The following is a 25,645-nucleotide window of genomic DNA, read 5'->3' on the forward strand; positions in this document are numbered from 1 at the left end:
AATTTTCTTACCCCTTGGTTTTGAGTGTGGTCCTGAAAAATCTGTTTCAAGGACTATTTAGGCCCAATCCCTATTTTATCCTTAGCCCTTCCCCTTTACCCCTTAAGCCGCCTTTCCACTGCACACGACATTTGGACACAACTGTCGGAATACACCCCCTTGTGGCAGTCGCACAGTATTTTCAGTGTTGTCGTGCACCACAGGGGAGAGAAGCTGATTCGGTGTCCGAAATAAAGGAGGGCAAAAGCAAGAGCCTTTATTCTCTGTGCGTTTACATAGTTTAATGGATGAATAAATACTAGAAACTCATAGACCACTAAAATATTGGATGGAATGTGGAGACAACATTAAAAATATACATTTTTATAACTTTCTTACATTTATGAACAAAAAAGTTTTTTTTTTTTTAATATAGACTTTTTATTATTCAAAAAATAACCAAATAAACTCCTATTTCTCATCTCGCGTGCATGGCTCTGCTTGGACAACACTGGAATACATCACATCCGGTCGGCAAGTCGCAGGAGTTCAAATATTTAAACGGATCCGCAGCTCAATTCGGATCCGAATTTTCCACATACGGAGATGATCGGAACTCAACGCAGCTCCTGGACTGCTCTCAATTGGAAATGAATAACTTCCAGTCTGTCGCTTGTCATTTGTCATGTGCAGTGGAAAGGTGGCTTTAGGGTTAAGGGTGTCCCAATTCTCCTTAGCTTAAAGGCGTAGAGCTAAGGCGAAGGGCTATATACCCCTTCAAATGGAGATTTTTCAGGACCACACTTAAAACGAAAGGATAAGAAAATTTCCCAGAATACACCAGCCACAACAGCAGGATAGCCACAACTGGAAGTAAGGAGATCCACAAATTAGTATTTTTAGTCATTATTACAGGTTATTACAAGCACATGTTTTACCATCATACAAACGCTAAATTTCGCTATCTATAATCCATAATCATAACTCCTGTACAGCAGTCCCACAACATTCTGACACTCAATGACACTTGAATATCCTGTCAGAAAAGTCTAGTGGCTGAGAATGAGCTTTTCACAGTGTCTGCTGTTATGTTATTGTTTTTGTGTTTTCATAGATGAATATGGCCACCGTGTAAATGCACACTTCAGTTACAATAGTTGCCACATTATATGGTTATGATAACATGATAACGTTATTTGCCTTCAGTGATTTTCTGAAGATAAATACCAAACAATAAAGCAACTGGAATAACTACAGCAGTCGCAATCGTCTGATCTCATATAAAGCAAGAGATCACAATGACACGATGACGTGTGTAGGTGCTGTAGTGCTGTCCCATTTTTTAGGGGTACATTTTGGTGCCCTTCAAAAGGAGTAGGTGTACAAAAATAGAATTGGGATTGGGCCGTAGCCCTACGATTTCAAGCTAAATAGAACTGGAACATGGGGAAGGGGTAGGGGTGTTCCAATTCTCTTTAGCTAACTAGTAAGGGAAAGGGCTAAGGGGTAGATCCGAGATTGGGCCTTACTGCACACTACAACAGTGTACCCTCGTTCACAAAGATCCATCACACAAGCAGCGGAATTATAGTCAACTTTAGTTGTGTAAGGCATATGTACAGTTTCATAAACTTCACATTTAAGTTAACAGCTGCATTATGAACAATTATTCAGACAAAAGTCAACACAAACGCTCAAAGTGAGTAGTGTTCCAGTTCTGTACCAAAGTAAATCTGCAGTTGTGAAATAATACCATACTGCAGACAAGAAACCTGAACATCGTATTCACAACAACGTTTCTGTGCTATTTGACGAGAATCAACCTCAATCATTCATGAGCAGCACTGACAACATTTTCTCTTCTGCCGTACATATACAAACATCTGGAATGATGTCAAATCTCTTGTCAGTTTGGCTTGTTATGCAGGCACACATGAATGAACTGAATCAGAAATACAGTTGCTTAAGAAACGAGTAACTGAATTGACTTCTGACTGACAAGGAATGAAACCGGTTCACCCTTCATATATCAAAAATGCATGGGAGTGTTGTGCTAATATAAAACCTGAAATCGGTCGACTTGCACCCCAGACGGAGGCGTTAAGAGTCATAAATCCATTTGTAAACTCGTTGCGCGCTCGCTGACGAACATCGCATTGGCCATCTGCACCGGAAGCAACAAGCTTTTTCCCCCCCATCTGATATGTAAACTCCATTTTGGCCACTTTGGGACTTGTTAGCGTCTTGTTTTATGTGGTGTTGGAGGAGCAGCGCTGGAGGAGCATAGCGTGGCATGTGTCGCAGACTCTCACGGGTTTGGGAGAAGCGGGAAGCGGCAGCTCATTATCTGAACAGGCGTTACAGAAGATCTCGCCACAGTTCCTGCAGTGGTGCTGATCAGACAAACACACAGCTTTCAGTTAAACAGCTAATAGTTACTGCTTTGAAGCAGCCTCAGAAATTAATCTCTATAAGTGATGTTGGGGAGATTTACGTATAGTTGTTCTTCATAAAATGTTTTCCAGCCTGTTAACATCACCGATTATAACAATAAAAGGCCAAATTATATTTGTACTCTTACATGGATGTGAGGGTTTGCACACAGTGACACAAATTATGGGATCAAAACAGTGTGCATGTACTCTACATCCGATAGCTGTACATGAAGGTGTACACAGCTCATGCTTTTTGCTTTCACATTACTTTATCCAAAATCTGTCAACAAAATTGAGATTGGCGAAGAAATTAAGTTTCTGAATACCTTTAATCCAAAATAAATATATTTTCTAAAAAAAAAAAATAAATGGTGATTAGAGTTGTAATGGATTAGTTCACCCAAAAATGAACATTCTTTAATCAATTACATTGTCCATACATCAAAAAATGGTCAAAACATTCCATGTGACTTCAGTGGTTCAACTGTAATCAAATGAAGCTCCAAATAGACCATTTCAATGTGGTGATGTCATTGGCCCATGAATATTTCCTGCTTGTTATCAAACTATTTAATAACTGTAACAAGAGGCAATTTAATCATAACTTAAAGATAAAACAGCTTTCATAACATTATTTATCAATATGTGGCTCTTTTTAAGTTCTCGGAAGGTATAGAAATTAAAAACATTCAACAGGAAGCACGTCGGGACCATTGTTTTTGTTTACATACATCAAAATGGTCTATACCAGAGATCACCAAACTTGTTCCTTTAGGTACGGTGTCCCGCAGTTTTTAGCTGCAACCCTAATCAAACACACCTGAACAAGCTAATATAGGTCTTACTAGGTATACTAGAAACACCTAGGCAAGTGTGTTAAGGCAAGTTGGAGCTAAACCCAGCAGGGACACCGGGCCTCCAGGAACGAGACTGATGAACCCTGGTCTATACAATAAAAAAATAGCTAAATATGACTTTGTTCACCAATGGCTTTGTATGAATACAGTTAAACCACTGAAGTCACATGGAATGTTTTGACAATGTATTTGGTTTCTTTTCTGACTTTGAATGCCTCGAGACCATAGCTGTCTATTAAGGAGCTCTTGGATTTTATTTAAAACAGTTTCATTTGCTTTCTAAAGATGGACGAAGGTCCTAGGGGATTAAACAAGAGTAATTAAAATTTTCATTTTTGGGTGAACTAATGGTTTAAGTGGCAAATACCACTTAAGTTATGACTTTAAAATTAGATCTATAATGCATTTGAAATAGTACTGGGCCTCGTTTGCCAACTCATTGAAGCATTATCTAATCGTCAATTGGAAATGCATAAATCCAGTACCATCTCTGTGTCAGTCAATTTCTCTATTTAAAGCGGCTGAATAAGTGTGGAAGTGTAAGAATGCACAGCAAGGTGTCTTATATTAATGAACTGGACTTTGGTTCTGACCTTTCTTCTGGAGATTGAAAATTCCTTCTCGCAAAGCTTGCAATGTGTAGCGTCTTTGTCCTTCAGCCAGACCTGTCCACCCTGAAATTAATTGTCAATATGACAAATGGAACTGAATAAACTAATTAATCCCCAATGTAGAATTATTGTGATATGTGCTGTCTGTAATGATACATTCTTGGTCATTTTAGCTGTATTTCAAACAGTATTTCAGTTCAAACCTGAAGTGCCTTGTTGGCTTCTTTTATATCTTCGATTTTCAACTTTGACCTGAACAAGAAAAATGCATGTATTAGTAAAAGAACACAAAGATTTGACAGTATTGAGGCTTAAATCACACATACTCGCTTAATTTGCAGCCCAGTTCCTCCAGCGCATGTTCCTGCTCTTCACAAATCCCCTTCAGCTGTGTGTTCTCATCCTGCAGCCTGTGAAACTCCTGAGAGAACAAAACATGGCAGAGGGTTGCCATTCAGTCACAATAAACAAAAAAGGTCCACAGCAATCTTTAAGGGTGTGTTCACATTTGTTCTGTTAATCCATCCAGCTGAAGAGGTGGCCTCGGTCCACTATCAAATGAGCTCTGGCATGGTTTGTTTAAGGTGTGAATATGAAACATGACACATTTGTTGAAAGCCCTGTGCCTTTTGAGTTATTAGTTATCAGGAGTTGTGTGCCCGTGGTGTCTTCCATTGCTAATCAACCATTAGCCATGCTCTCCTATAACAGGCTGACTTTATGCATACGTGTGCATTAGCTTTAATTTCTGGTTCACTTCCAAAAAGGGCAGTGTGAAAGCATCACGCTTTCACAAAGTAAGTAAAAACAGCATTTTGTTTGGCCCAGAACAAAGTAAGTAAACTAAACTTTACTGGTCTGACTGTACCCTGATATATATATATATATATATATATATATATATATATATATATATATATATATATATATATATATATATATATATATATCAGGCATGTGATCAGCCGAGGACAAAAAAGGAAGACGAGACACCGTACCCTTCAAAAATGAAATTGAGAATGAAAACAACACTGGCAGATTTAGTTTTAGAAACCAGCTAGAGTTACAAGTAATGACACATCTGATTAGTGATCATGTGCTGAATGTCAATCGAGCATTTACACTTTTCAAAGAGTGGATAAAAGACTTCCAGTGGTTAAAGTCCGCTATGACTAAGCCTTCACCGTAAAGCCAGCGGGACAGAGTTTTCAGGTAACAGTGTTTGTCTCATCTACACATTTTAAGCACGAGATGTTATAACGTTATTTAATCATTCATTTAATTATTATCACTTATATTATCATGCGACTGATGCCGCATTCACCATCGCATGCATTCACTGAGATGAAAGTAATACTGCAGCTCACGAAAAGACCATTACTGCTATTAAGATGACGCAAGCAAAAAATAAGTTATAATATCATCTGTGCAATATCAGACAGCACCCGTGAGAACAGCACAGTGATTATTGTTAATTCAGTTCATCTCATTTACGTCAAGCAGTGCGTGCAGGGCTAGGAGCTCATGCAGATTTTTGTTTATTTGTTAACTGTGATTAGAGTGTTAATATATAATATAATCTGTTAATATAAAACGTGTAGTAACAGTGCTCATCATTTTTGGTGGGTGCGACTAAATTCTGTCTGTTGCGCCTACATTTTTTTTGCGCCTAAGTTAAGAGCACAGGTGCTACCAAGAAAAAAAGGTTCATTTCGAGCCCCGTTAGATCTCTTTCGGGTTTGAAGAAAATGTTGAAAGTAATAGAGCCTCGTTACATTAATCCTTCATAAGGCCATTTCAGTCTGATAATTCTTGCTTTCAGATCCACTAAAATGGCAGGTGACAGTCAAATCAAGCAGATCTGTGGTGTCTGAAGAAAAGGTGGACACTCATCTTTCTGATAATAAAAAAATACTTAAAAATAGACTTGAAGCTTTTTGATTTCGAGTATAAAGAAGGATTTGTTTTCATTGCTGCTAAGCAGAAACCTCGGGTGTATAGCTCTATCACTGTTTAAAGTAAAAGAAAAAAAAAACAAGATCATACTTTTATAATGTTAGTTTAAATACATAGAAAATTTAAATCAGAGAAATCCTTTGGCTTTTTTCTTTTTTTGCTGTATCGAAAACGTACCGAACCGTGACACCACTGTGTCGTATCGAAACGAACTGTGATTTTTGTTAACCGTTACATCCCTAATATATATATATATATATATATATATATATACACACACACACACACACACACACACATATATATATATATATATATATATATATACATATACACACACACACACACACACATATATATATATATATATATATATATATATATATATATATATATATGTGTGTGTGTGTGTGTGTGTGCGTGTGTGTATATATTTATATATATATATATATATATATATATATATATATATATATATATATGTGTGTGTGTGTGTGTGTGTGTACAGAATTATTAAGTCAGAATAATTAGAATTAAAGTCAGAATTATTAGCCCCCTGGTATTATTAGCCCCTGTTTGTTTTTTTCCCCCTAATTTCTGTTTAACGGAGAGAAGATTTCTAAACATTTATTCATTCATTCATTCATTTTCTTTTCGGCTTAGTCTATGGGGCAAAATCAATGGCAAAAGTATTGAATTAAAAAGCTTGTTAAATAGCACAAACGGAAAAAAATAATACACTGAATTAACAAGTGCTTGCATTTTAATGACTTGAATTCCAGGGTTTGTATTTTTAGATCCTGAAATTTAACATATCTGTTTATTTAAGCTTTGAATATTTCAATGAAAAATATTTCAAACACGTTTTCATACTTAAAAATTTAATAATTCTTATTCAGTTTCCAGATTTCACTTACAAAATATTTAATACCTTTTAAAAATACGATTAGTAATATTCAAAAGGCATATTTTAGTTAATTTAATTTCAGTTCAAATATTGGCTTCCATAAATTCAGTGGTTAAAATTTGACTGTTAAAATTCAACATTACATCCGGGAACTGCAGGAAAAGCAATAGATTGCAGATTGAAAATCGCCAGCTGCTCTTTTACCAGCAGGTGGAGATGGAATAATTTAAGATTTTTAACCCAGTAAACAGGCGAGAAAAAAGCTAATAAAGGCACAAAAGTAGCATTTAATATTAATATCAAAGCCTTGGACATTTGTCTCCCATGCTGGTATCGCCGGCCTGCGCCCTGCTCGGACCGGTGGGGTTACATTCACATAAACTTTCTTTTGATGAATATGATGTTACACATTCTCTATCTGTATTAACTCATTCTTTCATAGACGAAAAGTATTATATTGACAGCTAAAGAATATAAACGTCATAAAAGAGAAACCGGCGAGGAAGTAATAATAATACAAAATAGATAAACATAATTGCCAGGGCCAAGAACAATTAAGAACAAAGATATGCAAAATCAGAAAGATTTTATGAGAATGAACACAAAACAGTTAACTTGGAACTGTTAGACAGAGTGTTCACGTATAATTTAAGGTTGGGCATGGATATGGGACGTGTAATTTAAAATCATTTAACATAACGTGTGAATGCATTAAAGGAGCCACGTGAGTTATTCATACAGAACTGTCTAATATATGGCATAACCATAAAGGGTTATTATGAAGTGTTTGGGCTGTTTAAACACAGCTATGTCAGGATTGGGATAGGTTATATATTTTCATCATTTAAATTATTATTATTGTTATGATTATTAATATTATTTTTATGACATTTATTTAGGCTGTTGCGCTTTAAGTCATCCATGGTTCTAAATTAATATTTCTATTTATCCTTTTTAGCCATCAGTCTGTCTGCCTTTCTGTTCTTTTTTCTAATTTTTGGGGTTCTGCCACGGTAAACGTTTGCAAAATGTCTTTTCCAATTCACCTGTACCGCATGTCTTTGAATTGTGGGGTAAATCTGAGCACCTGGAAGAAATCCACGCTAACGCAAGGAGAACATGCAAACTCTACACAGAAACGCCAACTGATCCAGCCGAGGCTCGAACCGGCGACCTTCTTGCTCTGAGGTGACAGCACTACCTACTGCGCCACCGCATCACCATGTCTAATCATAATGGTTTTAATAACTCATTTATTTTAATAACTGATTTATTTTATATCTTAGCAATGATGACAGTAAATAATATTTGACTAGATATTTTTTAAGACACTTCTATACAGCTTAAGGTGGCATTTTAAGGCTTAACTAGGTTAATTAAGTTAACTAAGCAGATTACGGTAATTAGGCAAGTTATTGTATAACGATGGTTTGTTCTGAAGACAATCTGAAAAAGAATTAGCTTAAAGGGCCTAATATATTTGACCTTAAAATGGTTCATAAAAATTAAAAACTGCATTTATTTTAGCCGAAATAAAACAAATAAGACTTTCTCCAGATGAAAAAATATTATCAGACATACTGTGAAAATGTCCTTGTTCTGTAAAACATCATTTGGGAATTCTTTTAAAAAGAAAAAAAAAAAAATCAAACTGTAAAATATATATATATTTCTGGGTGTCACTGGGGGCGCAGTGGGTAACACAATGGCCTCACAGCGAGAAGGTCACTGCTTCGAGCCTCGGCTGGGTCACTTGGCATTTCAGTGTTGAGTTTGCATGTTCTCCCCATGTTGTCGTAGGTTTCCTCTGGGTGCTCTGGTTTCCCCCACAATTGCAAAGACATGCGGGTATTGGTGAATTGGGCAAGCTTAAACTTAGTGTTTGAGTGTGTATGGATTTCCATATGCTGGATAAGTTGGCAGTTCATTCCGCTATAACGACCCTAGATTAATAAAAAAAGAAAATGAATGAATGAATATTTATATTTGTGTGTGTGTGTGTGTGTGTGTGTGTGGTTTTAAATAAATAATAATAAACAATACTTCTAAAAATAATAATAAATAATATTCTTTATATAAATATTTGATATTGAGTTTAATTTTTTGTTTTATCAGTTTTAATGTTTAGCAGTTTAGTAGTGACTAAAGTAATACTAGGTTTATACTAGGGATGGGAAGATTAACCGATATGTATCGATACGCGGTCATGCGCGTGCACGATGCGAGTGCATCGGTAGAGCAGCAGAGGATGAATGAAATTTTGGAAGCAAATCGAGATGCATCGGTTTTTGCGAGATGCATCGGTTTTTCCAAGATACAGCTTATATTTTTAATATAGAATGTATTTTTTATTTATTAACAAGTGTTGTCAACCTGTTTTTGGCGCATAATTTAATCGACCTACTTAAAGTAAGCCTTAGCAACGGATTTGCGGATGTGTACACTTACACTACAACTGTATCAGGTGTGCGGATGAAGCTAGTGGTGCGCCCTCAGAAAGCGCGAGAAGCAAAACAAACATTTTATTCCCCACTGAGTTTTAAATCTAAAGTATGGCAACATTATGGATTTAAGGATGGAGGACATGACAGGACAGATGCAATTTGCAAAAGTGTGCCGCGCATCTGTAAAATACACGGGCAGTACGACTAATCTGAAATCTCACTTGAAGCGGCGCCACTGTGTTGTTGTGAAAGCTCCATCTTCCAGTGGACCTCTATTCTGCCGCCCTATGCGCGGATATAACTGAGGACGCGCCGGAGTCGCGGACCTCTGTTCTGCCGCCCTATGCGCGGATATAACTGAGGACGTGGGTGTCGCGGACCTCTATTCTGCCACCCTATGCGCGGATATAACTGAGGACAAGCGGGCGCTGATGGAGGTGTCGCGGACATAACTGAGGATGCGGGTGGTAAGGGGGGGTGTTGCGGACGCCGCCCTCTCTATACTGCCGCCCTAGGCAGCCGCCTAGGTCGCCTCTATGGACGTGCCGGCCCTGTTCATCTGCAAAGATATTCAGCCTAATGTCACGGAGAACGAAGGTTTTGAACACCTCCTTCTGTTAATTTTTATTTAATTATAATAATAATATTAATAATAATAATGATAAAAATAATGGGCGTCACGGTGGCACAGTGGGTAGTTTGACCACCTCACAGCAAGAAGATTGCTGGTTTGTTATATTTTTATTAGCCTGTTGTTTACAGTGACAGTGATGTTTCAAAGCAGCATAACACTGCTAGTTCACAACCTTAAGTTTTGAATATCAGTGGCGATATATACTTTTGTAAAACTTGTTTTCATAGTTGAAAAGTTAAATCACAATTCTTGTTGTGCAATGCTAAATTTATTTATGTTGAAAGAGTGCAAATATATATATTTTAATATATATTGCACTTATACATTCTGTTTATCTTGAAAATACTTAAATAATATGTGCTATATGTTCTAAAATGGCCCTCTACTGTAAACTGACACTTTGGCTCTGAGAGAAAAGCCAGTTTGTAAAAAAAGTCTTGGTTTTGCTTGGTTAATAAATAATCAATCAAACTCATTCAATGGCACAGCATCCTCTTTCACATAATCTCATAAACTTGATCTAATTAGTTAGTGCTGAATTATCGCATCGTATCGTGATATGGGTGTAAATCGTATCGTGTCGCATCGCAATATGTCACAAATGTATCGCTAATATATCGGATCGTATTCTTTGTATCGAGATGCGTATCGGATCGGCATTATAGCTTAGATGCCCAACCCTAGTTTATACAGTACTTTGTTCTTCAACGGGGGAAAAGATCCACACACCGCCGCTAGAAGGCGCCACTAACTCGGTTTAGTGCTCGTGTCCACAGAATATAAATTTCCCCGTTATTTAGATTTGAAACATTAAGTTTTATGGGTGAAAAACTGAATCATTTAATGAAAATGAGAATAAAAATAAATATGGGTTGTACAAATTGTTAGATTTCTACATGTAGTGTCATCAGCAACAGTAATGGTAATAGTAACAGTGAATTTTTCACAGTACTGAATATTTTACTATTTATTTTTATTCAGTTAATTATTTCTTTATTTTATTTTTGATAAAATTGCAGGTTTTAAGTTCTGTTTGTTAAAACCAAAAGTATCTTGCAGTACTGTTTTTGTAATAAATGGAAATAAAATTACATTTGTCTCCTCCCATTTTTGGCGATCTGAAAAATGGGCCGATTCGTGACTAAAAAACATCACTATGTAGTATGCTTGTTCATGCTGCTTGCAATAGCACTACTAAGTGTCATGGCAATGCTGGTAAAATTATGCCTGACAACTAGTTTGCTGTCAATAATATGAATACTCATGGATATGAAATGGATATTTTACTGGCCTTTTTTTTTTTTAAATCGGAATAATTTAAGTTATTAAGTTACATCTTAATTAAGTTTTACAAAATTATATTATTTAATTAAATGATAATAAATAAGTATTTGTCCGTTTTGGCTCTTAGGCAAGAAATTTGATTTTTGGTGCATGCCTAGTCCTCAAACAGTTATTTTTGTATTCATCAGGGGTTTCTTTCCATAATATATGTATTTTTTCTCCTTGATACTGAGAATTGACCAGTTCCTCTTACTTTTTTGAGTCCGTTGATTTGCTGAGCTTCAGCAGCTAGTTGGGTGATTGTCTCTCGTTCTCTCTCCAGTTCATTCTGTAACGTCTGCCGCCAATCCCTCTCGATTTTCAAGTCTGTTTCCAGCTGCGTCCTAAACAAAACGTGTCAATTAATATCCAGTTTCATTTTACCTTCAAATAAATGAGACACTGATACAATACTGACACTAATCCTTTTGGTCTACTTCTATTCGAAATTCGCCATCTCAAAACTTACATCTGCTTCTCTCTCTGGACTATCTGCTTTTGGAGACTTTCGGCTTTGTTTGTGAAGTCCTGCTTGAATTTGCGCACCCCGTCTTCGGCACTGGCCCGTTCCCTCTCGGCATCCTGCAATCTGGTGTAATTCAAACCAACTGGGTAAAACTACGGCTCTGAATGTAATGGAATGGGCGGAAATGTATTGAAACAAAGAGGTAACAAAATCAAAAGATGGCCATAATTCAACAGCCACAACAGAGCGGGAACAAATACAGAGCCAGATGACAGAAATGCTGCGCTGTGAAAGTTGAAATGAGTTGGAAATTTCAGAAAGGTTCGGGTTATTTTTATTTATAACATATTGTCGACAAAGGAGTGAATAGTTACGAGTAGTGAAAACATCAAATTTATTGAAGACTGAGATAAAAGACTCTTCATATTTGTGGTTTCTTTGACTATTAAATGTCACAGGTACATATTTATGCTAGAGAACCACATGAAGTATTTGCTCACTAAATAGAATGTGGAAAAACAGTCACCATCATCAAATAAAGTGCCCCAATTATGCTTTTTTCTATTACCTACAGTTTGATATAGTATATACCATAGCCATATGTGAATATAAAAATAAATGAAAAAGGTTATTGTCTCCCCAAAAAATAATAATAAATAAATTGGAAATGCCTGAAACAAGTTGTACGTTTAAACACAGATCTATACAGGTTTGTAACAAATCAAGAGCTTATTGTGAACAACTTCCATTTTGACCCCCAAACACTGTGGATATAGTTGAGGCCTGGAAAAGTTTGTGTTTTCAACATGTAAAATAGATACAAAGAAAGCTATTTTTTGTGAAAGCAATTAAAATTTGCCAGCATATGCTTGAATTTATACACTAAAAGCAAAGCCACTGTTACTGTTAATATCACTGTAGCTGTGTCCCAAATGGCAAACTTTGCACTATGCACTTACACACTGAACAGCATAGTATATGAATGTAGTGTTGTTCCAAGTGGAACACTAATATTTTTTTACAAAGCGGATATCCAAAACGCTTTCCTGATGACGTTTGACGGTTGCCAAATTAGTGAAATAAATGACCAAACTACCAAATAGTACCTGCCATGAGTATAACGCCCCATTCACACGGGGCTTCAGCATCAACACTTGACAGAGGGCGTGTCTGAAGATGGGGCTGACGCGATCGTCATAGCAGCTTAAGCCAATGAAATTAGTCAGCAATAGGCCACTGTCTGAGCTGGGGTATTTGCATACAGCGATCTGATTGGCTGACGCTTCCGTTGGCGCTTGAAAAGTTGAGCAAGTCCCAACTTTTGCAGCGTCCAACGCCACTTAAGCAGCGCCAACGGAGCCACAACGCAGTTCGGCAGTTCTGATCTCACCCATTCAAAGAAAATGGGAAGTGTTGAAGCTGACCGCATTTACTATCGGGGGTGCTATAATCCCTCTTGTAGCAGAATTTTGCCTTTACAATCCAAAATAAAGTAATCTGACATGAGCACCCCATAGCTCCACCTCATCCGCTATGTGAGCAAAGCAGCGCACGTTGAGTGTGTGAAGTGTAGAACAATCCACACTTTATTTTAATGGTTGAATAAGTGCATCATCCAGGTAATTAAAGTGTACTTAGAGTTTTCAGTGTAAATGCACTACTTACACTATTTACACTACAAAATGGCGTAGAATAAGCCTAAGTATGCGATTTGGGACGCACCTTGTGTTTACACACGGAGAGGAAAACCTACGAATTTGAAATTCAGTTATGGTGATGCACGCTTAGATTCTGATTTGATCTGTAAATGTTAAACCAGTCGAATCAGATTGGGTCATCAGAGAACAGTAAACCTTCTTGAAAGGCGGGGTCAAGAGAGACCAGATGCGTAAATGAACCAATTTTAGGCACTGTGAGGAAAGAGGTTATGCTGGAATGTATATTATGATCAAATCAACATGTTGTTGATCTTAAAAAGATACTACTGTAGAAGACCTCATAAAGGAAAATAAGACATTTAAAATAGCACGACAGGGGCACTTTAAAATGGGGCTAGTGAAGAACGATCATTAACACCGCGGATCGCCACACAACCAAGTATGTTAAGTATCAAAGAGCAAATTTATCCTAATATCAGAAGGAAATATCTTTGACAAGCTTGTATTGGTGCTCAGTATCTGTGCTAGCACATTTTACAAATGACATAGCAAGAGTTCTTGTCTGGCTGAGTAGATCTTTGTCGCTGTTTGTTGATTAAGGGAAAAAAAAACATGGAATTAGAGGAAGGGAGAAGATGAAGTAAAAATAAAACAAAAAACAAATAAATGAAAAGGGGAACAAAAGGGGAAAGAGGATGTAAATATCAGTGAATTTCAAATTCATCCCAGAGCTTTAAGAACTTGTTAAGCAGTGCTATCATAAAACATCAGAAATACGATGGCAATAAATCAACAGAGAAGAAAGGGAAGGATGATTCATGTGGACAGAGAAGTGGACATGACAGCACCACATCACCACAAGTAAAGAACACAAATGCTAAAGGATGAGCGTTTAGATGAGATAAAGCCATTCGATGTGCCTTCAGAACATATGCATGCAAAGTGCTTTGCATGCTATTGGGTATCTAGAAATTACTAGATCCTTGGAAATTCAGTTTGATTGATGAAACAAAAGCACTGATGTTTCTGACACCATCAATGTCCAATCATTTGATTTAGTCTGTAAGGCAGATATCACATCCTGAAATGCATTCGCACTGGTATGCTATATCTTATGCTCATCAAGGACACATTTAAAGGGACAGTTCACCCAAGAATGAAAATTCTGTCAATAATTCCTAATTCCTCATCCTAAACCCATTTTGTATTGTGGATTATATCTGGGAGCTCCCTCATCCTTCATAGACAGTGAGGTACAAAAGAAAAAACACTAAACGTACCAAAAAACATCCTCAAACAGACAAAATGGCTTCAGGGGTTCAATCAGAATGCTATCAAGCTGAGATCATACTTTTGTGCACACATTAAACAAAAATAACAACTTAAATCAACAGTTTCTTCTCCTCAATGTTAGTATAGGTCATGTGAGGAGATTTTTTTGGTGTTTTATGGACCTTGAAAGAGTTGGGACTATTGCTTTCTATGGAAGATGAGGAAGCTCATCTAAAATATCTTAATTTGTGTTCTGAATATGAGTAAAAAACTCAGGGGTTTGGAAAGGAAAGATGGCGATTTAATAAAATAATTTGTATCTTTGTGTGAACTAAGACTTCAATTGAATAATGTAATTTATTCCTGTGATTTAAAGATGAATTTTCAGCATCATTACTCAGTCTTCAGTGTCACATGAGCATATAGAAATCATTCTAGTATCCTGATCTGAGAAATATTTCTTGTTATCATCAATGTTGAAACAGTGGTTCTGTATAATATTTTTTGGCGGATTTATATCTTGACTGACATTTTTATTATTAGCAATTTCTTAAATTCTAAAGATCTAAACAACTAAATGTGTGAATGGTATTGTAATATTATATTTTGTATAAAAAGTAAATAAAACAAAGCTTTAAAAATATATATTTTAGAAAAAGGTTTAATGTTTATACAAAAGAAAAGGCCTATACAAATCTGGCCAAACAATATGAATATTTAAATGGTTATTTGTAACAATTTTCTAGTATTAATAACTTATGATCACCAATGAGTGAACTGCTTGTAACTAAACAAAATCATTGCCGATTTCCTAGTCTGCCAATGAGAGCCTGTAGACTTTTTAAATTTAGACTAACTGTCCACCTCAAAAATAACAACACGAGCTTACTAAGATAAAATAAATTCTGTCAATTTTGATTTCATTATGACATTTAAACACTTGAATCTGTTCTGAATACATTTCAGGAGTATGATAACCAAACGTTATGCTCGACGTGATCCAAAATCAACTAGGAACTGCTTTTCTCACCTTTGCTCTAGTTGTTTCATAGTTGCCGTAATTTGATTGGTCTTCTCCTCCAACCGTGCGATCATGTCATTCTTCTGTCTCATGCTGTCGTCTGAAGACTGTTAATAAACATAAATAATTTGACCATAAGCCATTTCAACCACAAACATGCAAACATCACTTTAGCCAAAAGTCTTTACCTGCATTTTTTGGTACATCTCCACATTGATGGCTTTTACTTCATCTAACTGGTGCCGGAGTCCAATCAGAGTGTCCTGTTTTTCATGGATGTCCTTTTCTAGCAGTTTCATGGCCATCTCCATCTCCTGCTTCATGCTCACCTGCACAACCAGCTCATTCTCCACATCCTGGTGCACATAAGAAACAGGTTTGACCTCTTCTTGATGCCAGTACACTATCTGAACAGCAGGCACAGACTCTTTATATAAACACACACCTGCCGGAGCTGACATTCCTCTTTTAGTTGGCGTCTAGCCTCGTTGTACATTTCATCCAGGCCCTGCCTTGACTGCTTGTACGTGTCCAACTCACAGCTCAAATCTCCTTCTGTAACCTGAGTGTAAGACATGCATGGTATAAAGTTGTGAATATACTATAATATATGGCTTGCATTTTGATTGTGAAATCTACCATTTGTAGTATTAGCATGTTTTAAATGTAAAGTTTAGAACGCAGAAAACATGGTTGCAAAAGAGTACACGAAAGGAAAAAAGTTCAGGTCTTTTATGTTTTATTTTTTATGTTTGTATGTAAGAAATAAACTTTTAATAAAATGGTTTATACATTACAATAAAATTCCAATTGTTCACATTAGTAAACAGGAACTACCAATGAAAAGTACTTCTAAATCATTTATTTTAATAGCTTAAGTTCAGCATTTACTTATAAACGATTGAAATGTTAGTATTATTTAGCTCTACGTTAGTATTATTTAACGGACCTAAACTATAACCTAACATTTTTTAACAAACATTAAATTTTTACTGTAACAAGCTGACTTTGCATTGTTATTTAATTTTAGTTAATGCATTAAATAGCTTATAACACCTCATTATAACAGGTAAAAAAAAAAAAATATATATATATATATATACACACACACACACACACACACATAATATTATATATATATATATATATATATATATATATATATAGTCTCTCTATATATTAATAAATAATATATACATATACATATATATAAATATACACACACACACATATATATATATATATATATATATATATATATATATATATATATATATATATATATATATATATATATATATATATATATATATATATATATATATATATACACACACACACACATATATATATTATTTGTGTGTATAGCAGGTCGCACACCAGAAGCGCCGCGACATGGCACGGACATGACAGTTTAAAGTATCACACACCAGACGCGCACATTTGAATGATATTTAACATTAAACTAATCAGATGGGGCTCTGTGGCGCGGCTGAAAAATGAACTGCGTCCTGAGCCGTGGCCGGGCGCCGCCAACAGCCGCCGACTTGCGGCGCCGGTGTGTGTGTGTATCCTGATAGAAACCTATGTTTAGAATTCTAAAATGCATGGCGCTGTGTGCCACACGTACACAGACACACAGACACACACGCACACACACACACGCAAGCGCACACACGCACGCACGCACGCACACACACACACACACACACACACACACACACACACACACACACACACACACACACACACACACACACACACACACATACACACACACACACACAAACAAAAAATATATATATATATATATATATATATATAAAAATGTAGAATACCGCAAGACGTTGTTGTGCTTTCATTAGAATGACAGAATTTTCGGTTCTGAGTTGGTGGTTTTCTTCCTGCAGCTTGATTATGTTGTTTTTCGCTATTGCCAACTGTATATAAAAAGATGTTAACAAAGTTAGTACTGAATATTTCTATTTAAAAGTAAAGACTTTGAATTTAAACAGTACCTCTTCTATGAGTTTGGAGTTGTTTTTTTCTAATGACTCCACGCGCCCCTGCAGGCCTTGCACTGTAGAACTTTAAACAAAATGTAAAAATAATTTGGGTAAAGTTTCACCAGTTTTAATATGCCACAGTCAGTAGCACTACAAAATGTAGCCTGATTTTGCTACTAAATAACAAAATAAGAAAAGGTAATTGTGACTTTTATTATGAAACTGAAACTTGACAATCGTAATTGTAAGAAAAAAGTTTTTGTCTCACAATTACAATTGCAACATGCATTTGTGTGTTTTATTTCACAATTCCAAGAAAAATTTATTGAGTCACAATTATATTTTTTATTTATTATATAGTGGGGGAAACAAGCTTTAATCAAATACTATTTATCACAAATGCTTTTTTTTTTTAAAGATGAACTTACTTCAGCTGCCTATTTAATTCTTCAACATAGTTCTTCTGATCCAAAATAGCTGCAATCTGTCCATTCCTATTAAAAACATATTTCCAATAGTTAATTATAAAGAATACTATAATTACAACAATTTAATGTGACAAATTATTCACTAACTAACCACTTAATTTAAAATATGCTGTCTACTAAGCATACTTTCTACCTTTCTTCACTTCTGTAGTCATCAATGTCATTCTTCAAGTACATGGAGAAGTCTATTACACCAACCTGTGGATTCCAGTGCTTGACATTAGCATTTCTCAAACAGAAGCAAATGTCAGGGTGTTAAAAATGGCCAATACACAGTCCATACTTGCGTATCGAGGTCTTCACCCTTCACACACAAGTTTGCATCAATGACGTTCAGTCCCACCAGGAGCCCAACAATGACAGCGCCTTCCTCCTCCAGCATCACCGCTGAGCTCTCATAAAACTCACTGCAAATACACACAAATACTCATTTATTTAAGTAATAAAGCAAAACTATAGATACTTCAGGATACCTTTGTTATGATGACATGACCACTTCAATTTGTAAACTAAAAAAAAATCTCTAAAAACACACCATAGAATGCTCTATTATAGGGCTGTGCGATTTGACCTAAAATCAAAAACTCCATTAATTGAACATTTTAACTTGATTGATTAAATGAAAAGATTATTTTTTCTTTTGCCCTCATAGCTCACGAACATGTTTTGTGAGAGACTTTTGAATAAAAGGTGCATCACTTGATTTTATAATAATTGAGGGAAACACACACTATCTACTATCTATGATTATTTATTGAACATCAACGTTGAACAACTGAAATTAAAACACACATTGCCTAAAGACAACAGTCTGAATCTGTTTTATGTATATAACTTGCACTTTTCATGTTTTTCATATTAAAATATAAACACTATGCAGCATCTCTTCTAAATAAAATACCTCTTGCATATCCATTAAAAAATATTTTAAACAGTGCATTTATTGAATCTTCTGTAAGGCAATTTTTGAATGTAATGGATAATATGCTGTCTCAAGGCTTCTTTAAAGCAGCTTCCAATCATCGTGAATGTAGTGCAAAGTAAAGCTCGAGAATGGGTCAATTGTCCTACTTGACCAGAGATCAGATGTGGCTGCAAAGTGGCCACAGAAGTAAAAAATCAAGGCTTAACAACAAGGTCACATGACTCCACACACGGTAGGGAAAGTAATTGAAAAAAAAAATTGACCTGGAAACATACAGGGTCTGAATGACGACTTTGATTAATCGCCAAGCCCAACTATTACGGCCCAATCCTAATTCTACGCCTTAGCCTTTGCCCTTACCCATACCCCTCATTTTGTGCGTTCACATAGAGGGGTAGGGGTGTTCCAATTCTCTTTAGCTTGAAGGTGTAGGGCTAAGTAAGGAGATCCACAAATTAGTACTTTTTTCATTATTATGAAGTTTTACGACAAACAAACATGTGTTTTAATATATTCATAACCGCGTTCGTGTTTTACCGTCATGCTTTTTAAAAAAAAAAAACTCTAAAATAAAAAACGCTAAATTTTGCAATCTATAATCCATAATCATAACTCCTGTACAGCAACCCCACAACAATCTGACACTCGAGGACACTAGAATACCCTGTCAGAAAAGTCTAGTGGCTGAGAATGAGCTTTTTACAGTGCCTGTTATGATGTAAAGTTGTTTTTGTATGTTTTTATAGATGAAAATGGCCACTGTGTAAATACACAGTATAGTTCAGGGCTTATTGCCACATTACATCATAGATAAATACCAAAAAATAATACAACTGGAATAACTACACCAAATGTGATCATCTGGTCTCATATGAAGCATGAGACCACGATGACATGATGACGTGTGCAGGTGCTATAGTGCTGTCCCAATTCTTAGGGGTAAATCTGCACAATTATATATATATATATATATATATATATATATATATATATATATATATATATATATATATATATATATATATATATAGTTATATAAAAAATACATAATGCAAGGTATTTTTAATAAATTGCAAAAAATCTATTTTCATTTTAATAATTTTGCATTTATTTAATGTAATTCCACAAGGATGCATTCAATTAATAAAATGTGGCATTAAATATTGCTGTTTCCACAAAAAAAAAAAAAAAAGCAGAGAAACTGCTTTCAACAATAATTAATGTTTCTTAAATGCCAAATCAGCATATTAGGATGATGTTCCACTGAAGAAATAAAGCTGAAAATGTATCTTTGACATCAAACAAAAAAAATTACATTTTAAACATTAATATCAGTAACATTAAAATCAGTATATAAATTATTCATTTCCCTGTTGTACTGATTTGAATTCAGATTTAATGAGTATATGAGGCTTTTTAAAAAATCTTCCTGACCCCTTTCAAATAATAATGTGCATACCAACTCTCAACTTTTAAATCCCAGTCAGCAGCAGCAGAAGTGCTTTTTAGAGGGTTACATGTGATGCAGACCCTCTAACAAACACTGGTCACTGAGCAGGAAACACAAGACTAGTTTGTCTGAGGCAGATCTTATCACTCCTCTAATCACTAACGCTCCACCACAACTATTGTGACAAAGGAAGGTTACTTAAGACAGGTACAGGAAGGGAAAGTACTAACCTAAGAATGTCTTTCCTGGTGATGAGGAGGCGAAGGTAATCAGCTAATTTCTTCTGCATCAGTGCCAGTCTCAACCACGCTCTGGCTCTGCCCAGAGGAGTCCTGAAAAACAGATGCAAACATGTTCAGCATTGTACAGACAAACAGAGACATAGACAGAAAGAAGTGCACTTTCTCCTTCACTGTTACTAATTTAAAGGGGAATTATCATGCTATTTAGAAGTGTTTAAAACATACATGTTTAAGGGTTCAATTAAGTATGGCTGAACAAGATCAGCTTTGCCTTGCATACAAAATAGCCATGGGCCGGTATAAGATTTTGACAGAATGATAACCTTGGAAATAGATATTACGGTTTCATGGTTTTGAGATTACTGCTCTATAATATTTTATTTTTAAATGTCTGATTAAAAAACTAAGCCTTTTTCCCCTTTGTACACAATTTACTTTAATTTGGGAAACATTTAAAATATTTTGGAGCAGTAAACATGTCAGGCTCAATACTTCAACTCAACTCAATTTATTTCTAGAGCACTGTCACTGACAAACCACAATGGGTACCAAAGTGTTGTACATAAACACATAAATACACATGCAAATATACACAAAACCAAAATACATAAACTCATATCACATGATTAAAAGCTAAAGAAAATAAGTGTGTTTTTAGTGACCTCTGAAAAGACTCAAAAGATGGAGCTGTTCTTAAGGAGAGTGGAAGATCTTTCAAGAGTCTTGGAGCTGGTACTGAAAAAGCTCTATCACCTCGACATTTTAAGCGCGATCGTGGAACTGACAAAAAGAGACGAACCTTAGAGCGAAAAGATCTCTGGTGCATGTTAAGTAGCTCAGAAATATACTCAGGGGCCAGGCCTAGGAGGGATTTAAATGAATTATTGACTTCAGCTGTTATCATTAGTTTCAAAAACACTGACTTTTTAAAAAATTTAAAACAATATTTTTAGAGATCTTTTCTACTGGAGATACTGTTGTCCTAAAAAACAAAAAAAAAAATGTAAATAAAAAATCTTACTCATACCTTAGGAACGGTATTACAGAAAATGTTGACTGTTTTAAATCTTTGACTTTTCCAAACTGCTGTATATCTTGAACACGTTATCATCCCATGCCTAATCCAAAAGCACACTTTCTTGACTCATTCTAAGGCAAATCCTGTTTAGCGATGTTGCGGGTGATAGGACCACATACACTCAGATCACACACACATTTTTATTACCAGGAGAAGCACACATAAAAGATTTCCACTCTTGGTTATGTAACCAAAAGCCATGCTCGAAAGAAAAAATAGATATTTTATTTTCTTTGAAAAATTAGTTATGACTCGGAAGTAAGATTTTGGGTCAAAAAAAAAAAATCTGTTACCTCCAAATATTTTTTTGAAACTTAAGCCAAGCTTGAGCAGTGCAAATAACTCTGAATGTATGAAATAGCAATAGCTCACCCCTTTAAATCAATCAGACCTATACATCAACAAATTAAAAAACATTATAAAGAATTTTACAGACAAAAGAGGAACAAACAAATGGTGGACGTGCCAGAGAGAGACAGCAGGTGAATGTGCGTATAATGTCTGACCTCAATATGTTTCCCACCTGTCTACCACAGTGACCTTTAGGCTGTGGGTGTTTGTATGTGAAACACTGTGGTATAAATAGTTCATGCGCTATTAATTGTTGAACTGTTTATTTAAGCTTATATTGTTATGATGTTTTTCCCTCTCTTTTATTTGCTATTATATTGCTTTCATCTTTTTTTGTTATTATGTTTCTCTATATTTATTGCAAGCTCTGACAATACTGTATTTTTAGTCATGCCAATAAAGCCATTTTGAATTTGACTGACAGACTGAAAGAGACATACAGACAATCAGAGAGACAGACAGACAGTTAGACATACAAACAAAGACAAACAGACAGACAGACATACACACATAGAAAAACAAACAGACAGACAGACAGTCCGACAGACAAACAGGCAGGCAGGCAGAGAGACAGACGGGTGGACAGGCATAGATAAACAGTCATATGCATGAGTTTGGAAATAGGCTTTACTTACAGTTGCAAGTTTCAGTTTTGTCAGGGAACTAGAACTGAAATTTGCACTTCCCTATTTTTACAGCACATCTCTTGGTGTGCTGAGGATTGGGTGTGAGAGAACAAGTGTTTTTAAATAAATGTTTTTAATAGTGGTCTCCACTTTGTATTGGAGTCTTTGGATGATTCATGTAGACCAAAAGAAGTCCTCCAGATTTGCAAGCAAGATAATCAATGTAACTTTAAGGCCAATAATGGTGTTTAGTACTGCACATACTTTAGGCCAGGAAGGTCTCGTACACTGGCTGCGATTTCTCCTGCTTCTGGGCAAAGCTTCTCCACCATCTCCAGAGGCCCCCACAATGACTTGTTGTAACCAAGAAACGATTTCTTCACTGATAAATAGAGACAAATGTGTTTGTTAAACAGCTCCATGTCAAAATCTGACACACAGTTCTTTGAAGAAACATCACTTCACAGGAAATATTCTAATTTAGTGCAGCGCTGGCTCAGCGGACAAGAACTTCAGATGATCTGTCATCTGAGAATGAATAAAACATGCATTTCCTCATTTTCTTTTCCTATTATAAATAAACATGGTATAACACTTATTGACATCTGTCTTGTTTCTAAGAATAGCACTGGCATAGAATTATGGAAAATATACTTAACACCAAGTTTTTTTATGAACCATTTGTCACATAAGTGTGTATTAATGTTTAAAAAAGCTAATAAAATAGATGAAATCCAAGAATTTAATTAGAAATAATACATTTAATAGGCTACCAGTAGTCCCAAATAAAATATAATCCACAAGTTAAGCAGGTTTAACAACAAAAAGATAAAGCCAAAGGTCTGCCCAGGGTGTGAAATACACATTGACGATCAGGGGGGTCAAATTTTTTGTTATTAGTTTGCTTAAATCTTCAGTGAATCAAATGTATATTTATTTAAACCACATCTAATTTACTATTAACTATTACTATTATTTACTAATTACTATTTGTTTTACTTTTAGGCTATACATAGAAACAAACTCCTACTTTACAAGAAAAGTGTCTCGTGAACACTTATGTTGTCCATCGGTGCTGCAGATCAGCCAGTTTCAGACTGTTGAATGATTTTATTCACGCAAAGATTGATTGGTTCGATTATGCATTCACAAAAGTATGCACTGTTATAGGGGTAGTCAAAAGTGTTTAGATTATCTATTATTTTAAATATTAATATTATTATTTAAAATTTTCCCAGTGATGGGTTGTGGCTAGAAGAGCATCCGCTGCGTAAAAACGTGCTGGATAAGTTGGCGGTTCATTCCGCTGTGGCAACCCCAAATTACGAAAGGGACTAAGCCGACAAGAAAATGAATGAATATATGAATTATTTCAAATACATATCCAGCAAACTTTTCCTCACTATTTAGAGAACTGACCAAGCATTAATTAGGGGGGTCAATCCCTGTAATTCACAGCCTGGTTCTGCCTGCATTTAATCATCAACACTATCACTCTCTATTATTTTTTTTAGAAGATTTATTTATTTATTTATTTTTATCGGGTAAGCTGAATTGTCCGTAATGTAGGTGTGTGAATGAGTGTGTATGGATGTTTCCCAGTTATGGGTTGCAGCTGGAAGGGCATCCACTGCATAAAACATATGCTGGATAAATTGACGGTTCATTCCGCTGTGGCGACCCCAGATTAATAAAGGGACTAAGCTGAAAAGAAAATAAATTAATAAATGAGTTTTTTCATGTACTTAAAAAAAAATTGCTCATCAGTGCCAATAGCCTAATGGTGCGCCAACATATACTGTAGCATCATATAGAGATCCTGAATTAGAGTTCCAGCTCAGGAACCTTTCCAAATCGCACCACTTCCTCTCTTAAATTTGCTTCCTGTCTAGCTAACTGTCCCATCATAATAATGGATAATAACTTGTCTTTAAACTTTATCTGTGTAATGCAGTAGACCAACTGGCACTTCTCATAGCACTTACATATTACTGCTATGTTTTAAAATAGTCTAGGTTGTTTGAATCTCTAGCCATTTTCAAAAATTAGCTAAAGATCTTTTTAATGTCGACCTTCTATACTAACTTTCTACTAAATGTTTTTTACTGCATTAGACTTAATTGGGAATTGTTTTGATTACTTTGATTATGCACATTTGTTAGCTGCTTCTGATAAGTTTACATACATGTTAATGTTAAACTAAATGAAATGGAAGTGGCTAACAACAACATTGATTATAAAGGTTACATTTGAATAAGTGTTAAAAATGAAACTGAAACTTGTATGTGGGAAATACCCATACATACAAAAACAAGTAAATAAAATATACTCAAACGTCTCTCATTTGAAAGCAACTTTATTGTATGCATGTGGGCCAGTGTCCAGCAGAGTTTAGCTCTAACTTCCTTTAACACACCTGCATGGAAGTTTCTAGTACACCTAGAAAGAGCTTGATAAGCTGGTTCAGGTGTTTTTAATTAAGGTTGGAACTAAAATATGCACGACATCAGCCCTCCAGGACTAAGGTTGGACACCCCTGGCATACAGTATGTTAATTGCATTATACAAGTTACTTTGGAATATAAGACTCCAAAAAAAAACAGTAGCCAAAATACCAATTAGAAATCTTTAAAGAATGAAATGATTATAATGTTGTGTCTAACTAGTTAGCAGATGGTTCCTGGTTGTTGGCTATGAAGGTAATTCAGTTGCGAAACTCGAGAGCTTGCAAATGTAAATGTGAGCACTTGTGATAATAATATTTGTATGTGTAGGTTGAAATGTACACTTACAGCTCTGATGTGAACAGCTGAAATCCTCGATTTGCACACACACACAACAATCCACACACTTGTGTTTTAAATTCGAAGTTGCAGATTAATAGTTGTGTATTTGTAAAATGTCATTCACAAATAC

At 35.5% G+C, this 25,645-nt stretch overlaps 1 protein-coding gene across 6 annotated transcripts in view; it reads right to left on the reverse strand.

The window, feature by feature from the left end:
* Positions 1–1,560: 1,560 nt before the first annotated feature.
* Positions 1,561–25,645, reverse strand: part of rufy2 (RUN and FYVE domain containing 2) — a 34,144-nt gene continuing 10,059 nt past the window's right edge. For 3 of the 6 annotated variants that reach the window (XR_015505352.1, XR_015505353.1, XR_015505351.1), the window contains 16 exons: positions 22,994–23,111; positions 20,663–20,764; positions 18,341–18,464; positions 18,191–18,255; positions 17,998–18,063; positions 17,582–17,651; positions 17,402–17,503; positions 16,009–16,125; positions 15,752–15,919; positions 15,573–15,670; positions 11,616–13,854; positions 11,361–11,490; positions 4,209–4,303; positions 4,086–4,134; positions 3,865–3,945; positions 1,561–2,372 (listed from right to left, as the gene is read on the reverse strand). Coding sequence is in view for 3 of the 6 variants with exons in the window: in XM_087278385.1 (XP_087134511.1) it covers positions 2,229–2,372; positions 3,865–3,945; positions 4,086–4,134; positions 4,209–4,303; positions 11,361–11,490; positions 11,616–11,735; positions 15,573–15,670; positions 15,752–15,919; positions 16,009–16,125; positions 17,402–17,503; positions 17,582–17,651; positions 17,998–18,063; positions 18,191–18,255; positions 18,341–18,464; positions 20,663–20,764; positions 22,994–23,111 (1,649 nt within the window). In the remaining 3 variants the exon portion in view is untranslated. The remainder of the gene's footprint in view (positions 2,373–3,864; positions 3,946–4,085; positions 4,135–4,208; positions 4,304–11,360; positions 11,491–11,615; positions 13,855–15,572; positions 15,671–15,751; positions 15,920–16,008; positions 16,126–17,401; positions 17,504–17,581; positions 17,652–17,997; positions 18,064–18,190; positions 18,256–18,340; positions 18,465–20,662; positions 20,765–22,993; positions 23,112–25,645) is intronic. The other 3 variants (NM_001105681.2, NM_001244919.1, XM_087278385.1) reach the window with 2 other exon arrangements.

This window comes from Danio rerio, chromosome 13 (genome assembly GCF_052040795.2).
Source record: "Danio rerio strain M-AB ecotype USA chromosome 13, GRCz13ab, whole genome shotgun sequence".
NCBI classification, from domain to species: domain Eukaryota; kingdom Metazoa; phylum Chordata; class Actinopteri; order Cypriniformes; family Danionidae; genus Danio; species Danio rerio.